Source organism: Trachemys scripta, chromosome 1 (genome assembly GCF_013100865.1).
Source record: "Trachemys scripta elegans isolate TJP31775 chromosome 1, CAS_Tse_1.0, whole genome shotgun sequence".
Classification (NCBI taxonomy): Eukaryota; Metazoa; Chordata; order Testudines; family Emydidae; genus Trachemys; species Trachemys scripta.
Genome location: NC_048298.1, coordinates 268271448 through 268296335, shown reverse-complemented (window position 1 = coordinate 268296335; position 24888 = coordinate 268271448). Strand labels below are relative to the sequence as shown.

Below are 24888 nucleotides of genomic sequence, written 5' to 3'. Positions count from 1 at the left end.
TAAATGTTCTGTTTGATAGAATATTTTAAGTCTTTATTAGTAACAGAAGTACCAAAATAGTCACATTTTCTTTTAAAGTCTTTTATTCATATTTGGTGCCAATGAAACCAGTTACTACAATATCCATCAGAACCAAACAAGATAAATATGCAAATTTCAGAAGGGAGGCAATATAGAGTGAAATGATTATGAAAAACTATACAAATAGGTGGATTCTGAAATTGATCATCTGAAAATATTTTTTAAAAATATTTATTAATGGCCATAAGCACATAGCTGTCTTGGGACTAGAAGAATGAAGAACCCTCAGTTGTGGGCCATGACTCTATGCTGATGGGTATGGCTAATGGAGAGAGACTGAAGTCAGCTGGAGCCCATCAGTCTGTCCCTTTCAAAAACTCCAGGCTAAAATCCTGGAAGACAAGCTGTCAGTTGCTGGGAGTGTCTTGAAAGTCAAGACAGACTACAGAGAAATCTTAAATGAGAGATTTTGGGTTCCTTTATATTTTTTCAAATCCTGCTGAAAAGGAATTTAGGACTTACTTTGATTCCCTCTTTTCAGGGTTGTGCTCAGCTTTTCTTAATCATGAGACAAGTGAATTTTGGGAACTCTCTATTTCTGAAGAGGAAACTTTGGGAACGTCACTATTAATGACACACACAACTTATATTTGTTTGGGTTTTTTTGTTTTCCCATATTGGTTTGCTGGGGATTCTTTTCATATGCAGAGCCATTCACCCACTAGACTAATGCATTAAGTAAGGAGGAAAGAATAGTAATTTGTACTTATGTAAATTACATCTACTGGAAGCTAGTACAGAGTAACTGAAGATATCAATACATTTAGCAAAGGTTCTATCGAAATACTGCTCTTCCATGAAAGAGCCTACTCCCTTGTCCCAACCTTAACTCAAATGACAGTTTCTAATGAGGAAGCAGAGTGCTCAGTTTCAGAAATACACTGAATCACCCAACAAGCTTCTATAATTTGAAATGGGGAGTCTGAAGTTTTTCCTACACTGAAAGGGTTTCTAAAATGTCAAATTCTGTAGCACATCAATGTGCTACTTTATCATCAAGACAATTAATTAATTTTTGATTGTTAATTCTCTATGGTCTATTCTTTAGATTAATATCTGAAATGCAATTTCAATAATCTGCTCTATAGAAAAGGAGCTTGCTGTGTGAGAAAGTGAGGAGATGCATGTTTTACTGCAAGAATTTCTCCACCCACTGCTATAATGGAAGTATTTAGAATATTGCTTTTCAAATTCCAGAATAATGCAATCCCAGACAATAGTGGGATACAAAAACTAAACATGCCACATGTATAGGATATAGCTGCATAGGTTCAACCACACACAAGCTAGTGTCTCCCTAAAACTAGAATGACTAGAGATTCATCTTTACTATGCTAATCTCCAGACTATGCTGCACTATCTAGGCATATCTGATGAGAGAGGAATTGAATTCAATTTCACCACTGAATGTTCATTTTGTTAGTTTAAATTTGATTTTTTTAGGCATAGTTCAATGCTGTAATTGTAGAGGTTTGTAAGAAACTTCACTCAAAGACCCGAATAGCTTAATTAGAGCTGTTGGGCAAATCATGTTTTTTAAAAGCCCAAGACTAAAATTGGCTGTAGTCTATTGTGTACTGGAGGAGTCAGCTGTGTACATATTAACATAGTCAAGCTAAACTCTAAATATTGCATTAGAAATCCACTGAATGACTCAGAACTAGAATATGGACCATTTTATCTGTTCATTGTTCAAATTCAGCCTTAGTTACTAGTAAGTAAAAGCTATTAGATTCTGACTGCTCTGTAACGTGTGTGAAAATAGTGACTGGTCTCACATTTGATAGTGTACATATACTCACTTCAAACACTGCTGGCAGTTCAAGTAGGAAAAAGACTGAATGTAGAGATGACTAAATTGCCCTCTCACCACTACGGGTGATCACTCAAAGTCTGAACTGAAATATTTTTACAAGTTTAAATTGGAAACTTTGCATGGCTGCTACCTATGACAACCTGTGTTGTGGATAAATGGAGGCTTTAAGATCTGGCAGTCCAGCTCCTTTCACAAGAACTAAATTTAACTTTTTAAAAGATATAGGTATATACACATGCACACACCTGCTTTTTAGTATATATTAGGCTAAATTCTAGGGAGCTAAACTATATAGACTTGTTTTATATTTAAAAATATACTAAACACAATCTTTTCCTTTCTGACCCTCTGTTTGCAGCATGGAAAACTTTTCCAGTCACATTGGAAGGATTTAAAAATGAAGTTTGTAATGTAAATGCTAATAATCTTATGTAAAATTGCATTTAATATAATTATTTAAAATTTGTTTTGCCTTGAATGTAAAATTAAGATGCTTTGGTAACAGTAGCGATGCATTGTCTAGTAAACCTGCCAGCATATAAAATTTAACAGCTCTACTGTTGCAGAAAATAGTGTGTGTGTGTGTGTGTGTGTGTGTGTGTGTGTGTGTGTGTAAGTAAAGAGAACTGGGGGACACGATCTTACACATTTAAAATATCCAAATATCCTCCGAGCCCTCAACATGAAATCAGGTGAATGGGGACCCTTGCATCTGGCGCTCATCATCAAACCCATATCGCCTACTTTTTGTTCATAGCTGAATTTTTAACTAGGGCCTTCAACAATGGCTCTTTAGAGGACCTCACCCAATTTACATGCAAGTTTTCTTGACTGCATAGAACAAGTGCTGAGATTACTTTGCCTTTGATCCATAGTCGTAGGCCACAGCTTGAGTTACAGCTTCACTAGGGATGACACAAAGACGTATGGTGTTGAAACTTGCTCTACAACATGGAACATTTGCCTGTCCTACAAGGTCCTCAGCCATCTACTCCTTGTTCAGCAACAAGCCAGAAGGCACTTTACCCTCCCCCTCTCTGGAGATGTTCTCACCTGGTACAAAAGCCTCCATTCTTGGAGCCTCTCCTATCCATTTGGACAGTTTTTCTTTCCCAGTCAATCTTCATGGTCTGTCACTCGCGGTGGCTTGCTGTCTGCAGAAGCTATAAGCTGTCTTGGCTGAAAGCCATCGTTATTAAGTGTGAGGTGGTCACTGCTTGAGGTGTCTGCAGAGACCATGAAGCCTTTACCTGAAAGAGTATTACTGGAAACAATACTTCTTAATAATGACATGGGAGCGGTGCTATCTGCTCAATGTTTACAGAAGATTGGAAGCAGCTCCTCCCTGATGTACATCGGTAATTAACATGAGGGAACTGTAAGATTGCCTCCATCACCCATGTTTAGGTGGTGTGTGTTCAGATGACAGTTCTTTCTGCTGCCTGCTAGTTCAAAAAACAGAATCTAATCACGGATAAGTGAAACTTGGTAGCTGGGAGTCACTGATACTGAAAGGCTTTGCCTCTTGCATGAAAAACAATGTGGCTTTTATTCCCTTTTTTTCTGTTCATCTTCAGAACAGTTAACTCTGAATGAGGTATACAACGACATTTAATCCCCAACTCTTCTTTATCCAAAGGATGTTTACATATATTGCTTTCCCACAGTTGGGCACACATATCTAATCCTCTAGGCTTTGGCAAAGGTAAATTGCTACTTTCCTTTTCTTGCAGAAAGAGGACAGCTTCTGTGAACCAATGCCCCAGGAGAGAAGCCAAAAAGATAAATCACACTTCCTTCTAATCTGCCCTACTGTCTTCCCACAGGACCCTTGCCTCATTCAGTACACAGGATGGATATTGCTCCCTTAATTAACCTATTCAGTATTTTGGTTTGTTCTCACTGTTCAGTGTGTGGCCCCTAGGCCTTATTTACTGCACACTACTCACACACTGTTCTGAAAAAAATAATTTTCTCATTTCCTTTTCAATGTCACTAATTACTATTGTTCACAAATATGAATTTCCATGAGATGTGAGGTGGTATTACCCCTATTTGTACAGATATGGAAGTAAGGCACAGAGATTATGGTCAAAATTATCCATTAAGTTTGGGTGCCCAATTTGAGATACCTAGGACCGGATTTCTAAGCGTACTTAGCATTATACAGCACTTCATATATACAAAGAACAGCTCCCATTGACTTCAGATGCAGTTGTAAGTGTTAAGCACTTCTGAAAAGTCTGGTTTAAATGACTTGCCTACCATCACATAGGAAATCTTTGGCAGAGGCGGGGATAGAATCCAATTCTCCAGGGCAGCATTCTACTGCCTTAATAATTAAGCCATCCTTTCTCCTCCTACACTCCCCTGCCTCAGTCACTACACACCTTCTACAAGCTGTTGAGGGTTCTCTACTTAGTGTTCCCTGATTTCTACCCTATGACCTTCACTCCCATCCCTGTTTTTTTTCCATTTGTTGTCCTCACAAATCAGCTGTAGTCTGGGTTTGACCCCATTAGCTGATGTAGGGGAGCTTTAGTTTTGGGCAGGTGTAGACTTGCCTGCCCCAATACTACAAAGAATACATACCTTCTCCAAGCTGCCAGGGATTCTCTCCATGTTCCCTCTGGGTTCCCTGATTTTCTCCCTTTGACCTTCACTCCCGACCCTGTTTTTTCCATTTGTCCCTATTTATTATTTGTGGTTTGGGTTCAATGTTCCCTTCCACTCATTTGAGGGGGAGGGCCTTTAGGTTTGGGCAGTCTTAGGCCTGCTATCTCCTGGCAAATACAATAGGTACACACCTTCTACAACAAATGAAGCAGGTGTCCTATAGACAGTTCTCTTTCACTACATAATCTTGATTCATCCCCAGCATATGTCAATCCTGTGCACTGAGGCAGTGGTCATGTAATTAACAGCACAAGTACAAGGGAACTTATCTGGATTCCTGGCATTTCTTAATTTGAGTATGTTGAGATTGCAAACTCAAGCTCTTAACAGCTGTGTGTGTATATGTGTTTAATTAGTTACAGAATATGGAGGAAGTGAAACACAGGAAAAATTTTGTCTAGCTAAAGTTTTATTTCCATGAATGTTACATCTTTGACTCTTCTCTGCTTGTTTTGCAATGAGGAAAGGGATTTTCAGTACAAGAGAGCATGACAATGTTGGTATAATCAACATGAACAAAATCAAAATATAGAACATACTACTTGTGTGTCTGATCTCAAAAGCTACTAAAACTGTACAATATCATTGTATACAAAGACACATTTCACAATGAAGAGCCCAATTCAAGATTAGGCCCAAAATTAGATCATTGACCACTGCAGGCAAGTCAGTTGCTCATTGCCAGGAATGAGCAAGGTGTTCATAGCATCAGATAAATCATCAATTAACAGCATTTTTTTGGAATATTTTTCATAATTAGTTGAATGCAGGACTACATAATTAAGTGAAACACATTTCTTATTCAGTCGGGGAGAATGATTCAAGAAGTGTCCCCAACTAAACCATGTTTCAGAACAGCTGATAAATGGATAAAAACATGAAAACAGAGATCGATCTTCATGTAGACTCCTAAAAAGTTTTGCCTAAGGGAATTAAAACTGGCAATAGCATGTCTTATGCTTTTGTAAGACTCATCTAATCACAGTAAGCTCATGTGGAAGTTCATCTTTTTAAAATTATTCCTCAGCAAAATTCTAGCTTTAAGTCTGATCCTGCAAGCCTTATTCGCATGTGTAACCCAACTGAACATCAATGGGACTAGTTGTGCAAGTAAAGCTTGACAGCACAGGCGCTGACTTTTGTTTTTGCCAGTGGGTGCTCCTCTCCGCCTTGTCCCTCTCCATGTGAGCAGTGGGTGAGGTTTTGGGGGGAAGAGGCCAAGCAGGGGCAGGGCCTTGGGGCAGAACAGGGAGTAGGGCCATGGTCCGGGCACTTGGGCCCACAAAAGCAGCTGTTCATAGGATACAGTAAGTGGATTTAAATACAGAAGAGTTTGAGTATGCGTTTCAAATAATTCTAGGTAAAGAATGCGCCTAGGTTTGTATTAACATGCTTAAAAAATCCTGGGGTGTACACGTAAGGAGATCTGTGCAATGATTTAGTAACCTTCTGCTACATTGAAGTAAACTGAAACAATAATCAGAACACTTTTAAGGATAAGTATTTTGAATTTGTAGCAAGTTGACCAGAAGAGGAAAAAAGAAAAAGTTAAACTTCAGCTGCTTTTAAATGAGCAAGGCAAAATTAAAATGTCTTCTGAAATAAATTCTCAGGCCTTGACATTGAAAATCAAATCAAACTTGCTTTTTAATGTCAAGGAACAAGTCTGCACAACTAAGCTGTGTTGGCTTTAGGGTATGTAGCTGATCCAATTAAACTTTCCAAAGATTAAGAGTATAGTTATCTTCGTTTGCTTTTACACAGCAGTTCAATGAAGGTTCTGGGAAGCAAAAGCAAAACAAACTAGATAACCAAGGAAACCACCCGATCGTTCAATTACATTCATGCAATAACTGGTATCTTTTAGCACCTCTTAAGTAATTTATTATTGGCTCACTACCAGTGTTTGCCAATTGCAGTAAAGGATGTAACAAGTAATTTGTTCACATTTCCTCCTCTGCAGAAGGTGGCTTAATATCAGATTTTTTTCCATGAAGTAGAAGTATTTTACTTACTTTCTTTCCAGAGTAAAAGCAAGATGGAAGTTACCATTGTTTTCACTTTGTAATAAGTTATGAATGGCTGTATGGAGGGAAACTAAATTTCAGTTATCTGCTTTGCATAATGTTGACTTAAAATTAAGTCTAAAAGTAACTTAAAGTCATGTGATTAACTAAACCAAAAGTGGTATAGCCTGACCAATACTTTTTTAAAAAATGTACATTGGACTTTGAATATTAAGAGATTTTTAAACACATTAATAGAGCATCTTTTTCTCTATTAGAATTGAAATTCACCATGACTGTGTGCGTAAGCTTTTTACACACAGTTTAGTAAACATATACTTCAACTATCATTCAATTCAATATTCAATATACAGCTGTTACCAAATCTCTGATAAAAAGCAAGGTCAATAATAAGAAAAGGAAAGAGGACAGCAGTCTATAGTCTCAAGGTTATGCTTCTCCAAAATATGAAAGCTTACACTGGGAATTTGAAAATAAGCTAAATCTTAAATTGATGCTTTCAGATAAGCCTTACTACACAAATCACAACTGTTCAACCCCTGGGGGTTCACGAACCCCAGTTTGGGAACCACTGGTTTATGAATAAGGGTTTCTTTTTTAAAAGATAGATTTGTTTAAAATGTCTGGCTTTGTAAAAACATATAGCCTGATTTTTGCAGTCAAAACTTCAATGAGAGTCATTCAGCTTTCCCTGCAGAAGGACTGCAGGGCTGAGCCCTATGAAGTGAACTAACATTACTATAAATAGAGGCAAGAGCTTGGCTACTGTTAACTAGCATTTTGGGGGGGGGTAAATCCTGCCAAAATAGAGAGTGAACTGATGGTTTCACTAGGAGCAACACATCATGCTTTTTTTGAATTCTTCATGAAAACATACACATGGAGTTTGCAAACATTTGCAACGAATATGTGTGTAATATGAAGCAACTTTGAGGAAACTTATTTAAAATGATTGAGAGACAGAGCAAGCCATAGTGGTTAATACATGGGATGGGGGTTCAGGAGAACTGGGTTTACATCCTGGCACTTAGTCTCTGTGTGCTTCATTTTCCCCATCTGTACAATGTGAGAGGAGGGAGGTAAAAACAATGCCCACGTTTTACAGGGCTGTTGTGAGCTTTACAAACAATGAGTTAAAGTCCTTTGATACCTTTTGATGGAAGGTACTCCAGAAAATGAAGTGTTGTGAGGTATAAGGAGCAGTTCTATAGATAACCTAGAAAAACAGGCCAGAGCAAGGCAAACCAACTTGTTCTTTACTTAGAAATATTTCTGCATTATACTCAGGAGTATTGAGAAATATGGACTCCTGCCCAGAAGAGTAAATGTGTGCTTCTGGTATTGCTCACTGAAAATAAATGTTTGCCTGCATGCATTCAGCTCCAGTTCTGCATTTCATCTACATCACTTATCTCATCCTTTTTCTTTTATTCTTCATTGAGGATGACAGTGGGACATTGAAATCCCCAACATTCTACGGTTGACTGTACTTATCTTATGCATCTCTCTATTCAGATTGTTAGGGTGCTTTTGGAGACAGATTAATACAGTAGTATAAAATACCCTATTGTTAAAAAATTTGCATGTAGTGAAAAGTATTGGTCTAATCTGTATTAAAAATGTGTTTAATGCGCTAAATCTGAAATCAAACCAATATATAAATCCTAGTCTTAAACTCTTTACTTTCATTCTTGTTCTTTTCAGCATTTAAAAGCATATAGCTTCTTGATGTTCCAGCCTAAATCCGTCCTCCCCACCCCAAAGTGACTGGTGACTCTGGGTGCTGCAGTTGGAGTGCCCATCTTGACACATTAAAGGGGCCTGATTTTTTTTTTTTTTTTTTCCCCCCTTCTTCAGAGGGTGGGTACTCAGCACTTTCTGAAAATGTAAGCCTCAGACAGGCTGTGTAGATCTGGATTATTACTTCTCACATCCCCAGCAAAGCACTATGACAATGCATGATGCGCCCCAAAAAATCCCATTTTGGAATTGCTGCAATTAAACCTAAATACCCTGGTTAAAGTTTGAAATTTCACCCAAATGATTTCCTAATAGGATTTGTGCATTTTGTCCAATTTATTTAGACAAATTTGAAGAAGCCTTTTAAAACTGATTTTATGTAAAAATCCCTTCTGATACTTGATTGTATGTAGTTAATCCTGCTGCTGTGAAAACTATCAACATCGTGCTGCACATTCTTTTTGCACTGTGTTTACATACACAGTATGCCATCAGCTGAAAACTACAAATTTTGGCAATAATTTGATCGAGTACCAACATGTTTGCTTAGCATTTCAAAAAATTCAAAATACTCATTTGAATCCCAGAAACAGTTAATTGTCTTCATCATGGAAATACAGTACTAACCTTGTGTGCATATGCTCAGCACAGGACGTATTCATTTACATTGGATAAGCACATTCTGCCAATATGCTTTTTGGTATTGAATTTGCTACATGTTGCACCCTGTCAGTGATAATTTTGAGGTATGCTTGCATCAGATTTAATGCATTTGAATAGGGTTAGGTTACTGAATATGTGAAAAGTTCTACAGTTTGTATGAAATGAAAACCCAGGACTTTCTAAATTGCATTGAATGGTTAGTCCATGCTTTTTAGTTGTGCAGATATTTCTCTTTCATCTGTAATTGGGAGCTAAAGCTGTACATAATTTGTTCTAGATAGTCATTGCCACCATCATGACCACACTGTGGTGGGCTAATTTTATGGAACCAAAGTATGGATTTCATATTTTCCTATTCCAGGAGTGAAGCTAAATTTACTTTGGCATACTTTGATTAGGGGGTTCTGCACCTCACTCCAAAGACAGTTCGTGCATGTTGTACTGGATCAAAACTTGCCCTTCTTGTGGAGGAGTGGTTGGTTGCAGGGCTGGCTCCAGGGTTTTGGCTGCCCCAAGCAGCCAAAAAAAAAAAAAAAAAGCGGGAGTGAGGGACCGTCCGCCGAATTGCCACTGAATAGCTGGACCTGCCGCCCCCCTCCGGAGTGGCCACCCCAAGCACCTGCTTGCCAAGCTGGTGCCTGGAGCTGGCCCTGGTTGGTTGTTTAGGATGAAGCTATTTTAAAAAAAAAAAAAAAAATTACAGTCCAAGCCTTCTATTGAGGTTTAGTTGTTTTCTGGGTTCCTCTACGGACTGCCCCGTCTACACTCTGTGACCTCTCTAGAAAGCCACTCAGGTGGGGTCAGAAGCCAGCTGCAACAGTGTATCAGGAGAATCCATTTACCACTTTTCAGCAGGATCACCAGGGACTAACGGGGTGGGATTTTCAGGCACATTCTATCAGCCTGTTATAGGTCAGTTATTAATCCTAGAATAGCCTGCTGTGTGATGGAATAGGGTATTCTAGAACTGTTTTAGTAAAATAACCTGTAACCTTTTGTTGTAATGATATGCCTATTTAAAAATGTCTAACCATCTACCAATTTCTGTGGCACTCTACTTAATAAGTAGTTTGATATCAAAGGTCTGAGAGATTCCTGATTAACTGAATCTGAACATGCCACTCAGTGCTTTCTGGAACTGTGCAGAGAATCTAAGAACGTATGTGTCTCAATCTTGCAACTGTTGGAATGCAGATGGGCCTGCTCTGTTTTCAAAGTGAGCAGTTGGTACACATGGCAAAGACATTTCAACTGAATGCTATATCTGGTTCCTGAACTCTAGCTATGAGGACGCATGATGAAACCAAACACCTGGAAGCTAACAGAAACATTATTGTAAAGGTAACAGGGAGCATTGTGTTGAGAATTTCAAGTAATCCACAAACATGAAGAACACTATTGATGAGTGTGCAAAGCAGAAGGAACCATGAAAGTGGATTCTCTGGAAGCTTGTAAAGTTCATATTGTTATGGGCAAATGATGTGGTGATTTGAGGTCAAGCCAGTTTATATTATGGAGAATTTGAGATTCAGGAGACTGAGAGCTTATCAATTCTACTCCCACGCATTTTTTAGATAATGAGTTAACCTGAAGGTGAATAAGGCTGGAGACCACAAGCTGCTACCCATTATCTTTTATAAAGACAAATCTCCATGCAAACATTCATGGTCATTAAGAAATTGATTGCCCACTGTAAGTATTTTTACTAGCATCATCAAGCTCTGTTGCTTACACATGGAAATAGGTCATGTACATTTATGGTGCTTGAGATGTCAGAGGGCAAGTTAGAAGTTTTGGTGTGGTTGGAGGGATTTTACAGTTTTCTTATGGCATGTCTGCAGAACACTCGGAATCTTTTTCAATCTTGTTATTCAGGTATGGGTACCAAATACTTGACTGCTTACTGTGCAAAATATAGTTGGTTTGTCATCCTCTCTTTTCCCCACCCATCTAGTTCATCCACCTTTTTGCTTTTGTCACAACCCAAGATGGTACGCTGAAAAAAAAAAAAAAAAAAAAAGATTTGTGATAAAATGAGTTGGCAACACTATGCCTAGTGAGCCCACTCAGGGTGTCATTGTGCTAGGTGTGGCAGATAAACAGTGTTACAGGGGGTTCTCGGGAAAAAATTCCCTAATGGCGGACAGAGTTGTCCTTAGGGACCCCAGGCAGCACGGGACCAGCAGCCCGGAGCCCCTGGACTTCCAAGAGCTAAGCAGTTCAAAGCAAGCATATCTGTCACACTGAGGAGATTTAAACTTCAAGACTCCTTATAAGAAATGGATATGTTTTACTGTTTTTAAAATTAAATAGGCAGCTAATCTTGTTTTTAAAATTATTATGAAGAACAAGTTTAAGCTTTGTTGTAACATGTGTTGTTTGCCTGGACTGCTCAAGACCTGAATGCTTGTGTAGGAAGAACTCTTTGAGCTGGCTTCTTAAATACCTTCATGCTGTTTCATATCTGATACTCCTTGATGAAACATAGGAGCCTTGTCTTATAACAGGCTTATTCAAAGTGATAAGCTATGAAAGTGAGATCTTGGAAGAATGTTGCCCTTTTCATAATGTAATAAAAATACTGTAATGATAAATAGTAATTTATAATAAATAGTGTGTAATAAGCATGTCATAAAAACAAATTTTATATTTCCAAGATCACTGCTTTTATAGTTTATACTCAGGTAAAAGAGAAAATCCCTGGAAATATTCATTTTTAAGAGGGGGTTCGCGAGACTTGACATTTTAGTGAAAGGGGTTCACAGGTTGTTAAAGTTTGGGAACCACTGTCATAAACCTAAGCCAAAAAGTAACATCTTACAATAGCAAAATAATTATTTAGATGGAACTGACAGAGCAGTACTTTCTCCTGAAAAGAAAAAAATAAATACAGGATCCGGTTATGAATTATTAGGTCCTACAATATAGGATAGCCCAATAGGCCACTATCTAAGGCCATGTGTACACTTGGAGCACTTTGCCAGTATACGAATATTGATATAATATACTGGATGCAGCTATGTCAGCACAGCTGCACTTTTTGCTGATATAGTAACACCCCTTCCCCCCCCGCATGAGTGAAACAAATTATGCTGGCAAAAAGTGCAGCTTTGCTGGTATAGTTGCATCTATGCTAGGGGCTTCTGCTGGCCCAGCTATGTCAGTCAGAAATCCAACCTGTTCACATCCCTCACCAACACAGCTATGTCAACAGAAGTCTGTAGTATAGTCGTGGCTCAAAAGAAGTTCACATGGAAACACAGTTCTGGCTGCTCACCTGTGAACTGATATCTTAACACTTTTAGATTATCACAGTGGTATTCAGTGCAACTTTGAGTTAATTTATGTAGTTGGGAATAGTAGTCCTCAGAATCCACACTCAATACTCTCTCTCTAATCCTGATGCCAGTAATAATGAATATAAAATTTACCTCCCAGGCTGTGTCTACACTTACGGTGGCATTTAGAATCCAGGCACTACACATGCAGCTACACACCACAATGAAAAGCTCTGGCAGCAGGAAAAGCCTCTGGCAGTTCCCTGCTGCTGGAGCCTTTGCCTGCTGCCAGAGCCTTTCACTGTGGCAGGGAAAGGCTCCGACAGCAGGGAGGCAGTGGGAAGCCATACTGCTAAGAATAACAGTGTAGCATGGGAGCCACTACTTGAGTGTGTAGAGAGCCATGTAGAGTATACATCCTGTGATTCAGGTGTGTAGGGCTCTCTACTTGCCTAAGCCATGTCTCACCATCTACACGGCTATTTATACCCATGTTAGCAAGACGTGCAGTATCCGTAACCTTATATGTTGCGGTAAGTTAGAGATAGCCCCCGACTAAGGCCCTGATACCACAAAATCATGTGCATAGGTTGACCCCAGTGCCTGCCTGGAGCCAAGTGGACTTCAACCGGGCCCCAAATGGGCGCTGAGGTCTGCCTGCACAAATCAACTTCCAGGACCAGCGCCCGTATCTGTATGTTACTCAAATGTCATATGTGAAAGTTTATGTAGCTAGAATTTCTCATATGCCTTTGTCTCTTCCTACTCTAGCAGCAGACTGACCAAAAGAAAGAAAGGAAATGTCAGGCACATGTAACTATTGTTCCTTTCTAGCAAATACAGTTCTTCAGGTCTCATCTAATTTCTCCTTTTGTTTAAAAGTCATATTGTAATTAAGGGTCACTTACAGCTTATAAGTATAACTCTGAATCCAATGCAAGAAGTGAGCTCTAATCAAACATTATTCATTGTATATGACACATCTTTAAACCTACCAAAGTTTCATGATGTTACTACATGTTTAGTGTAGCATTAAAGAAAATAACCCACAGAGCACTAACTATTCCCAGAGAGGTCCTGGGAGAATTTTTTTTAAAAAAAAATGTATATAACAGGAAACCCCAAATCAACGTCACTGAGTACATGAAGTGCAATTAACATCAGCATTAAAAAAATAGAACAAATATTTATTCAAATCCTGCTAGAAACAGATATGAACTATTTTGAAAAGCATCACTAGTATACCCTAGAGAATAACAGTTCTATTTCTCATTAAATGTTTTTTAGACACTTTACAGATCACTCTTTATACAACATGGCTTTAAAAATTTCTGATTCCATGTGTTATTGAGCACAGGGTAATGAGGTTTGTTTCATTTTTTACTTAGCATGAAGTTGGTTGGTCAGATAGAAACAAATTGCATGGCTAGAAAATAAAACCCACTGTTAAATAAAGTAACCAAAAAAAGGAAGCCTTGAAGCCATACCCGGGATGGAGAGCAGAATTCTTTTTTTAATATTCCAGTTTTACCTAAAGTAGCAGCTTGTAGATTTTTTTTCATACTGGTCTATAACTCAGTGAGGTTTTTCTTTCACGACTATTTAAAATTAATTTAGTGCTTATGAAAAGTGCCAAATAACCAGCCCTAAAGACTGAAGTCTTATTTATCTTCACCAGATACAGTATGGGCAGAACAACGAAGCCTTTACCAAGCTACCCTTCCAACGTTCCCTAATACAGACCAGGAGGGATCATTACCAAACCTAGGTCTAAACTAGCTTTTTTTTTTTTTTTTTTTTTAAATAAATAAAGAGAAATCATATCATGGACACTATGCCAAAGCAACCAAGGAATTAGCTGCAATGAAGACACTTTGGCATTAGGAAGTGGGCTAAAGCCACCAATTTATTTCATACAGCACCAACAAGCTGAAGTGTGGAATGATTTTTGGTTACTAGGCAAGATTTGAACATGGTACTTAAAGTTGAGAGGCCCTGCATCCACTGATTTTAATTCTTTCATTTGTCCTTTGTTGCATCAGTTAAAGTAGTGTACACCACTGTACAGTACTTAACATTATGGGGCCCCTATCTTGGTTGGGGTCTCCAGGCACTACTGCAATATGCTTCTGCTGTATCTATTTGTATGGGACACTAAGGGAAGGAGTGTGGTATAAGAACCTAAATAGAAAAGAAAAATGACTCATTTCATTTTACCTTTTGTGTAGTATGAAGTTAATTCAGATAACTGAGACTACTCTTAAAAAACACTGCATTACTTATTCCCTGTGTAGATCAACCATCTTCACCAGTATTCATGTTCTTTAAAGCTGTTTCAGAACAATACAATAAATGATGACAGGTGAAGCCATATGTTGTACATAAGACAAATGAAAAGCCATCTTGCAGCAGGATAACAACATTACCTTCCTTCCTTGTTTCTGAACTTGAATGAATATCAGAAGTGACAAAACAGCAGCTTGACCAGGAGCAGTGCTATGAGATAACTGTCAAACCATGCAAAATAATTCAGTATGATCAAGTCTTCTTTGGCAGCCCAAAGCAGTGATCATAACAAATTGCATCTAATGAGCCACTCCTCACTTTGCAGAATTCACCACTTTACATAAAGATAAAATGGGGGAGGACCACAGGAGAGGAAAATGGAAACAAGTACTGTATATGAAAAAGGGAAAAAAGGGAAATAAGTATAAATAGCATGCACTAGAAGCTACTCTATCTGCTAGGGCCAACAGATGTGCAAGTAGGGTGGTGGGATGAGGGAGCTGTAGAGGAAGTTAAGAAGTCATGCTCTGATTCTGCAGGGATGGTGGGTAATGAAATATACCCTCTTTCATACCCTTCAGTGACCACTGGCCAGTGGCATTTCAGACAGATTTTTACCATATTTAAATCCAGGCTGTTACCTATGCCAGTACAAGTTTTTTAAACACTTTGCCCCATCTGCACAGACTGGCCAAACCTTGCTACAAAATATTCCTTTAAACTGAAGAGGTCTTCTAATGTGTAAAAAAAAAAAAAAAAAAAAAAGCCAGTGTAGATGGAGCCTCCTCCTCAGGAGGAGGCCAAATAATAGTGTACACAGAGCTAATGAACCTACACTATCTTTCTTCAGATGGCTCTATTTTCTAGTAATTTATATTACCTTTAACCACCTTCCAGGAGCATTTGATCATTCTACCAAGTCTTACCTATGATGTTATCCCTTTTTTCCTTTTTAAATATAAGAAGTCTTCTTTTCAGTGACCCTCCTTCCCTTCCGACTGACAATTAGATGTTAGTGGGGAATTGGAGAGGGGAAAATGACAACTGATGATGGCAGCAGAGGGGAGCTGGCTTTAAACATTTTCCTTTCTTGTGCAAGCTGTCAGTAGACATACCAGGTTAGATAGCAGTAGGAGCAGCTGGGATCTTATGTGAGGATTTTTAAATATTTTGTTTAACCACCTTTTTGGTATTTCCCCCATTTTTCTGTCAATGACAAAGGTGACTAAGGCCACGATCTTTAGCCATAGGGACTCTAAAACTGGACTCCTAAATCCATATGTAGGCATCTGCCTGATTTTCAAAAGTAATTAATTCAATACTTTTGAAAGTCAAGCAGGTACATAAATATGGATTCAGAAGCCTAACTTTATGTTCCAATATTGAAAATCTTAACCAAACCTTTTTTTTCCAAACATAAAAATAGTTTGCCACCAGACTGTCACTTCACTCTACAACGGAGGCTCTCTCTCTAGTTAAACACATGCTTTTTTATTTCTGACAGGCTGCAATCAAAATGTTGTCTGGCAACAGAACAATTTTTCACTCTGCCATAAGCCTCCAGTGTTCATGTTTTGTAGTAAAGGTTCTCAACTTCTCTTCTTGCATCTTCCCCGAACCCAACACACCTGAAAAAAACCCTTCCAATTTTGTCAGTGAAAGCAAAGTTAGGGTGAGGAGCACCAGGGAGGCCACACCATTAGTATGACAGACCTCTTCTTTCCCCCAACCCCTGTCCCAAGCACACTCTGGGTGTGTTGACAATGCAGCTGGAAGGTGTAATTCCCAGCTCAGGCAGGCATACAAGCTCTAGCTCTACTTGAGATAGTGTGCTAAAAAATAGCAGTGTGACCATGGCAGCCTGGGAGATGCAGCTCAGACTAGCCACCTGAGTATGTGCCTATCATTTCAGATAGGGTGGTACTTAGGCACCTGTCCCAATCCACTGCCCATGCCATCACGGCCACACTGCTAATTTTTAGTGCTCTAGGTCAAGCAGAACTAGCATGTGTACATCTGCAAGAGCTGGGAATTACAACTCCCCGCTGCAGACAAAGCCTATGTGGCTTCTCACAGTCTACTCAACAGTTCAACTATACATCTTACTTCAGGAAGAGCCCTTCAAAGCCAAGAACAACCTGTTTGTCATGTGTACAAAATCTAAATCCAGCTTCCAAAATTCAACATTAATACTAACCTGTGCAACATTCAGTCTCACTTGATGTGAACTTACTTTCCAGGTATTTGCTTTGATGCAAGCCATAGGATGTTTTAAGGCAAGGATACAGAAATCAAAGTGACAACATACAAAAAAATTCTAAATTTAAGGGTCTTTTTCCAATATAATTACAGCTTCATGTTTATTTGTTTTGATAAGAAATGTCAGGGTAAAGGCCTCCTGGGGTTAAGATAAAAGCAAAGGTTTTGTCCTGACATTTAGTTTCTCAGCATGGGCCATCTTACAGAATTGTTCTAGTGCAGTGCCGTTTTTTTTTTTTTTTTAAATTCTATCAGACAACTAACATACATCTGAAGTGGTCTACCATTTTATCTACAGCCTGTACAGCGATTACAGAGCAAGGATCTGGGTTACAAGTTGGCTGCCTTAGGCCCCTGACTTTGCCAGCCTACCCATTATAGTTCTTATCTCACCCTTACTTTATAGGCAAAATGCTCCATTATTTCTGCTTTGCCTTAGGCCAGTCTACTCCCATTAACTCACAGCAGTAACAGAACAACAGAACACTGAAGCTACTGATCACGCTACACTATACAGAGGGCTGTACAATGGAAAATTTCCTTCTTCCCAGCTGATATGGTCCTTGGGTTATATTTGAAATGCTGGAGAGGTGCTCACTTTGATCACTCTTCACAAGGATTTTTAAATGAAACCTAAAATGTATGGTAACATTTTTTAAAATGTCAGCTAAGTACTTGTCTAAGAAGGAACGCCATTGTTGTGCAAAAGTCTTCACTAATAACTATCACTCATAACAATCAGATTGTTTACAAATCAATTGTATTTGGTACTATACAAGTTACCGGTCTTGTTCATGTTTCATGAAGAAAATGGAAGTTCTACTTCATCATGTGAAATAGCAAATCAGACCCTGAACCTTTTCCTAAGGAAGAGGAATGTGACTTAGAAAATTTAAGATGATTGTCATATACCATTAAGATTTATATTCAGACTCCACATCTAAAATAAATGTGCCTGCTTTGTATATTTCATTTTATGAGCTCAGGTGGGGCTTGAAAACTTTGCTGATCAATTTAAGGTTTTCCTAGATAATGAAAAGAGGGAAGTAGGGGTTAAACCATCAATTTCTGCAGATTCTAGATTCCATTCATTTTGTTTTTTTGAAAGCTTCTAGTTTCAGTAGTTGCGAAGAAAACATTCTAAATATAAAGTGAGACAGTGCTGTTATCTTAAATACTCAGACTCCATGCCTCCTAAATTATTCCCAAGCGAAAGCTGTGTGAAACTAACAACTCTGCTATTCAGTAGCCAGCATTGAAATGAACAAGAATCCTAGTCTATTTCAGTCAGCTGTTGCTTTGGAAAGTTATGAGCAGTAGCAAGAACTGCAGCTCTTCTGAAAGAGAAGAGAAGAGCAGCAGATTTTTTCCTTCCCAAGCCCATCAATCAGAAAGTTCTGGGACTCTTCCCCCTCCCATTTCCAGCAGCCCGAGAGTAAAATACTGAGACCCTGCACAGAGGCCAGGGACAGAAACCCTGTAAAAATCTCAGTATTCACTGTCATGCTGACAGCAAAGAACTTCTGGACTAGGCTTCTTGCTAGAGTACTATCCCCGAATCCAGGTAGAGCCCTCCCTCCACCCCCCTATTTTTCAGATCTGCCTAAGACTAGTAGGTGTTTCAAATAACACCCAGTGACATTTTTCAATATCTATCTTTAAATTTTCAGCCGTGTAAATAACCTTGCCAGATCTCTGCTGCAGTATAGAACTGGCCTTTACGGAACAGGTGCTTATGGCAACATTTGTTACAAAAATAAAAGGAAGGAGAAAGAAAGAAATTGTACTAGTGGTACTGTACTTCTGAAATGGGATTCTGTGAGTTGGGGAAAAAAAAAACTTCACTGCCAGAACTGGGTGAAACTGGCAAAAAAACAAAAACAAAACAAAAACCTTAACATGTGATTGTGCACCCTGAAATTTAATTTGTTTGTGTGGAATTTCTGGACCATTGGTGCAGGTGAAAAATCTAAAAAGGCTACATATTCAAATATACACTCTTTTGAACATTCTACTGTGAGTGACAGCTGTTTGTTACAACACGGGGATGTGTGCCTGCACCTCAGAGAGGCTGCATGATCTAACTAGTGGACTGAGCAACAGGCTGAGAGCCACTAGCTTCAATGTTCTGTTCCCAGATCTGTCATTGTTTGGTCTTAACTACAATACTAAGCACTGCCCTCTTGAAAGTCAAAAATTACTATTTTACCTTTACCGTTCATAGAAAATTGGTTACTTGACTACACTAGTGGAAAGACTACACTACACTCTGACTCCCTTCCTCCACTCCAGAGTAACTTGACCTGTTGTTCCCACTAACAGTCAAACATTTACCGCAAAAGCAAAGAAGTCTTGAAACAGGAGCATAAAAAACTGTTTAAGGTAACATACACCATAAATACCACACAGCTCAACTACTCCAGGGAACTGTGGTTGTATATTCTACCATCTTCTGAGAATATCCTTGCAGTTTCTCAATTGTAGAACTTGTAATTCTAGGAGGAACACTGTGCTTTTCCAGGTCAGCAACTCACACCTCATTCTGTTCGCTCAGAGCTAAGGGTTAACTGTTTAAGACCTGCACACACTTGGCAAATAACATGTTAGCCCAATCTCTCCCACTGGCAACAGAACTGGGGAGGGAGACAGCTTTCTGCCTGATCTCTGTCACAGCAGACTGAAGCAATTAACGTGCTTGGAGTCCCACAAATCATAAGGCTGGCCCTGCATCTATGCCAGTTAGTTTTATTCTTGGTCTTCAATGCCAATACTAAGTTACCTCCAACTCCAATGAGTTATTTTTCATTAAGTGATAACTTATAAAAAAAATCTTACTTCTAGGATATATCTTAAGATACATTGTCAAAAGTGAATAGGTGTTTTATAGTAAAACTTGTTTCTGTTAATAACTTCCTCCCAAAGTATCCATTCTAATTCCCTAAAGTAAGAGTGCTTTGCCTAAATATATATTTATTTGTTTATTTATTTAATTCTGTGTTTTCTTCTGTGGAGGGCAGTGGAGAATCTATAGAGAATGATCAATAAAAAGTAGCATCCAAAATGAGAATGAAAGAAATAAGATCCACTGATACAAGGAAAAATACTGAATGGATATTTTACAACCCCCTCCTGTCCCCGTTATTTCCCCTCTGTCCCTGTAATAATAGGACCAGTATGGACCTATATAGGAGAGGCACTTAATGATTCTGATTTAGCATTCACTCAAGTCAAAGGGAATCTTTCTGTTGACTCCGATGGGTGCTGCATCAAGCCCTGTATATGCATTAGTATCATATATACACCTACACTACTCCACATTAACTACTTTAATCTTCAAAAAGAACAGGAGTACTTGTGGCACCTTAGAGACTAACAAATGTATTAGAGCATAAGCGAAGTGGGCTGTAGTCCACGAAAGCTTATGCTCTAATACATTTGTTAGTCTCTAAGGTGCCACAAGTACTCCTGTTCTTTTTGCGGATACAGACTAACACGGCTGCTACTCTGATACCTACTTTAATCTTGAGCACTGAATTTGCTGAAACCCAAGTTAGTATTCTAGAACCTTGGCAGTCAGTTGTTTTACACTCCTCTTTCTCTCACCCCCTTGCTCCCTTCACCTCAAAATAATCTGTTCAGTAAATCTAGATGTGTTGATTAAATGACTTTGATAGACTCTAGTGCATATAACCAGTCATATTCCCTCCACCCCCATATATCTGTGTAAATCTCTGGGGGAGCTGCTCATGTTGCTCAAATAAAATACTATCACTGAAAGACTGCTTTCCTGCCATTACCATATTAACATAATTATTGGCCCTGCTCATCAAGGTTGCTGTTCCCCACATGATCAACATAGCCAGTAGAAAGGAGTCCTCTGTGCATTAGATGCAACAACCAAAGCCTCCTACAGACAGGGCCGGTGCAACCATTTAGGCAAACTAGGCAGCCGCCTAGGGCGCCTAGTGGTTGGGGGCGCCTAAAAGCCCGCTCAGGTGAGGAGGTGGAGTGGAGGTGAGCTGGGGCAGGCTCCCCAGGCGGGGTTAGCTTTCGGGGGGGGGAGGGGGATCTCCCCAGGTGGGGTTAGCTGACGCGGGGGTGGGGGGGAGCTCCACAGGCAGGAGGGGGTGGAGGGCTCCCCGGGTGGCGGGCTGGGTTAGCTACTGCCGGGGGATGGGGTTAGCTGGGTGAGAGGGGGGCACAAGGTGGAAGGTTCGCGCAAAACTTCCTTGCACCGGTGCCCTGCCTACAGAGCCTGCAAAAATACATACTTTTCGCTAGCTCTTTCAGTTGGCACCCATTCAACAATGTTCCCGCCAGATATAACTTCTTTTAGAACACTCCTGAATGTGCCTGGCACAGCCAGGTGTCCTTACCATGACTTGAAAGTGAAATATGGCCCTGTTGGGGTTTATGGTGGCTATTCGGATTGTTTCTAATGGCTATGCCACATTAAGGACAATTTAATACATTAAATATTTTTACTTCTCTTCAGAAGCAATTGCTGTGGTTACCACAATGATGTTACGTGATCATGAATGAGACCAGGTGGTCCAAGAGAAGGAAAAGGTGGAGATGGGGGTACACTCTTTGCATATCCTCATTATGAAAAGGTTGAGAAGCCCTGAACTAGCTCATGAGCATGCAGTACATTATGGAATAAAGTAGATACAAAGTGTTCTCCCAACCACCCACAACATTATGAAGCCTACTGCTCACCTCTGTATTAATACCCCCCAGGGTGAGCTTGGTGTAAGAACCTGAACTATGATTCACACACACACCAAAACGCAGAGTTAACCAGAAGCTTTTGTGAACAGTCTGATATTCTTTCCACTTTAGACACCGAAGCCTTTGAAGAGACCCTCTACCCACAGCCCCCTGGAAAACCTCCCTTTTCCTAGTCCCCTCTATTGACCCCAGGAACACCACTCATAATACCACTGCCTAGATCTCAAAGCGCTTTGCAAAGAAGCCATCTCCATACCCTCCTTTTCTCTATTATCCTCTTCAACAATCCAAGTGCCCATATACTAGTGGCCCCTGAAGGATCCCCATGTCTATAGTCTCTGAAAAGCAGCCTCTTTATTCCCCACCACCACTGGGAGGGGGGGAATCTATATATCACCTACGTTCCCATCACCCTATTGTCCCCCGAGAAGCTTCCTACTCTGGGCAGCCCCAGCACTTGCCTGGTTGGGGTCAGTGGCCCGGAACACGTGGCAGGCCACCTGCGACTCGGGGTTGTCGGGCTGCGCCTTGATCAGGTAGGCGAAGTAGGTGAGGTCGTGGCTGTTGTGGATGAAGCGGGAGATGTGCTGCGCCTTGTGCTCGAAGATGAAGACGGCCGGGTTGGCGCTGCCCGGGCTGCCGCTGGAGGTGGCGGGGACGCAGCGGAGGTTCGGGGAGCCCAGGAGCAGCAGCACCTCCCGGGCGGGCACCGAGTTACCCAGGGGTCCGCTAGGGTCCTGCCTCTGGCTGCGCCTGCGGATCTCGGCCATCAGCCAGGGGAGCATGGGCAGCGTGGTCCGTCTGTCCAGGCAGGACCAACCCACATACCACAGCTTGAAGCGTTTCTCCCCCATCGCCCTCCCCCCGGCCTGAGGCTGCGGCTCCGGCTCCAAGGGGTGAGGGAGCGGCTCGTCCTGGCCCTTCTTCTCCATGCTAAGTCCCCAGGCAGCAGCCGGGGGGTGCAACGTGCTACGGAACAGCCTCCAGACGCTGACCCGGGCAAAGGGAGAGCGGCCCCCAGGTGCAGTCAGAGGGGCCTAGGCAGGCACAGCTGATCCGGGGAGCGGGGACCCCCTAACCGTGCATCCTGCTCGGCTCACCCCGTTGCACTCGCGGGAGCTGCTACTGCCCCTCAGCCTTCCTACGCCTGAACTCGCGGCTGTCACACCCCCTCCGCCCCGCCTGGGCTGCTGCTGCTGCAAGGTCCCCGGCGAGACCCGCTCTGCAGGCAGCGACGCGAGCAAGCAAGCGCTATTTCTCGCTGCTGTCCCGCCGCCACCGCCTGGCTGGTGCAAAGCCTCCGCCTCCCTCCCCAGCCATGCGGGGTCAGCACCAGTACGAGCGCAGGGGAAGGGAGGAGACTAATTCTCCCTCTTCCTAGTGGCTCTGGCGGCGGAGGGAGGGAGCTACGCTCCAGCCGGGGCTCTCCACTCGCAACCCCAGCCAAGGAGGCGGGAACTCGCCCGCCCCAGAGTCAAAACAAAACCAAACGTGGCCTGTCCACTCCCACCCCGCCGCCGCCTCCTGGCGCTGCGCTTCCGCCCGCCCCGCCAGGTGTAAGAGCAGGCTCCGCTCCGGGTCCGAGCGCGCCCTTCCTGCTTCTGCACATGCTCGCGCTCCGCGGGCAGCCCAATGAGCATGTGAGAAGGGCCTGCACATACCCACCAGGAAGGAGAAGCTGCTGCAACCCACAGGAGCAGGATGGGAAGGGAGGGACAGGGAAGAGATCAGTAGGAGGGGGGAGGAGCTGAGCTGTGAGGGAACGGAGCAGATCTGAGAAGTTGCAGGGAATAGAAGAGAAAGATTATAAAAAGATGTATAGGCTTTAAAATCTGGATCTCTATTTCCAATACTGGAACCGAAAACATCGAGAGCGATAGAAAAAGTATAATTAGATTCAAGCCCCAATGCGGCAAGCTGAGCTATTCGGGAGGATCCCTGAGCCCTTATTGATCAAGGCCGTGCTAACTATCTCCTTGTGCCTGAACAGTCTCTCTCCCTCCCCCCCCCCCCCTTAATGCGACTAATTGTTTTGTTTGCAGTATTGTTGTAAGACTTTCCTTTGCACATCCCACACAGTAAGAAAAATATTTTGCTGCAAAAACGAACTCAGCCAGTAAAGAACGGTACATAATACAACAGCATCTCACTGTTGAGTGATTTTTCAGGTTTTCAGATTTTTTTTCTTATTTTCATTTTTGCGAGTGTTGGATTTTTTAGGCTTAATTTTCTTGTTATAATGATACCTCTTTTGATGTCAAATTTGCCACCTACTGCAAATGTTTATTATTATTTTTTACTTGAAGACACATATGGACAATTCCTTTTCAATCCCATACCACCCATGTTCATGACACTTAAATATTTTTCTTGACTATTTCCTTTTGTACACATTTGTGGCATCAAATAGCAATAGCTTCAAGCCCTAGTTAGTTCATAGTAATATAGTGTAATGGTTATCATCTTGACCAACACAGTTGCTTGAACCAGGAACTTCTGGAGCTGAAAGCTTAAGTGTTTACAACTTGAGCTGAAGAAGCAGTCTTTAGTGCTGGGGAATTCAACAGCCTTACATCCTCTGTGACTCAAGGACATGTAACACACATTGAGCAGTGGATTATTATTTATCATTTGTATTACTATAGTGGCTAGGAGCCCTAGTCAAGGACCCCTTTGTGCTAGGCACTGTACAAACAGAACAAAAAACAGCCCCTGCCACAAAGGGTTTGGAGTCTATAAGACAGGAGACAACAAATTAATACAGCTAGAAGGGAATACAAGGGAACTATGAAACAATATTGAACAGAACTACAGCTAATCAGAAAGGGAGAAGGCAGTGCTAATAACATATATCAGAGGCGTAACTGTGTTAGGCTGGATCCACAAAAACGAGGAGTCCGGTGGCACCTTAAAGACTAACAGATTTATTTGGGCATCAGCTTTCGTGGGTAAAAAACCCCACTTCTTCAGATGCATGGAGTGAAAATTACAGATGCAGGCATAAATATACTGACACATGAAGAGAAGGGAGTTATCTTACAAGTGGAAAACCAGTGTTAACAAGGCCAATTCAGAGTGGATGTGGTCCACTCCCAATAATTGATGAGGATGTGTCAATACCAGGAATAGGGAAATTGCTTTTGTAGTGAGCCAGCTACTCCCAGTCCCTATTCAAGACCAAATTAATAGTGTTAAATTTGCAAATGACATATGAATCTAACAACATATGAATCTCATTATTAAAATATAATTCCAAAAGTGGCTGAGATTGGAAAACGTGCCTCCTCCAAGCAGCAGCAGCAGCAGATCCTACCTCCAAGAAGCAAGAAGG

General features: G+C 41.0%; 1 protein-coding gene across 2 annotated transcripts in view; it reads right to left on the bottom strand.

Annotated features, from left to right (window-relative positions):
* Positions 1 to 22907, bottom strand: part of TBC1D4 (TBC1 domain family member 4) — a 154710-nt gene extending 131803 nt beyond the window's left edge. Inside the window, exon 1 of one of the 2 annotated variants that reach the window (XM_034758343.1) lies at positions 22019 to 22907. In XM_034758343.1, the coding sequence (XP_034614234.1) occupies positions 22019 to 22489 (471 nt within the window). In that variant the 5' untranslated portion in view covers positions 22490 to 22907. The remainder of the gene's footprint in view (positions 1 to 22018) is intronic. The other variant, XM_034758344.1, reaches the window with a different exon arrangement.
* Positions 22908 to 24888: the final 1981 nt, after the last annotated feature.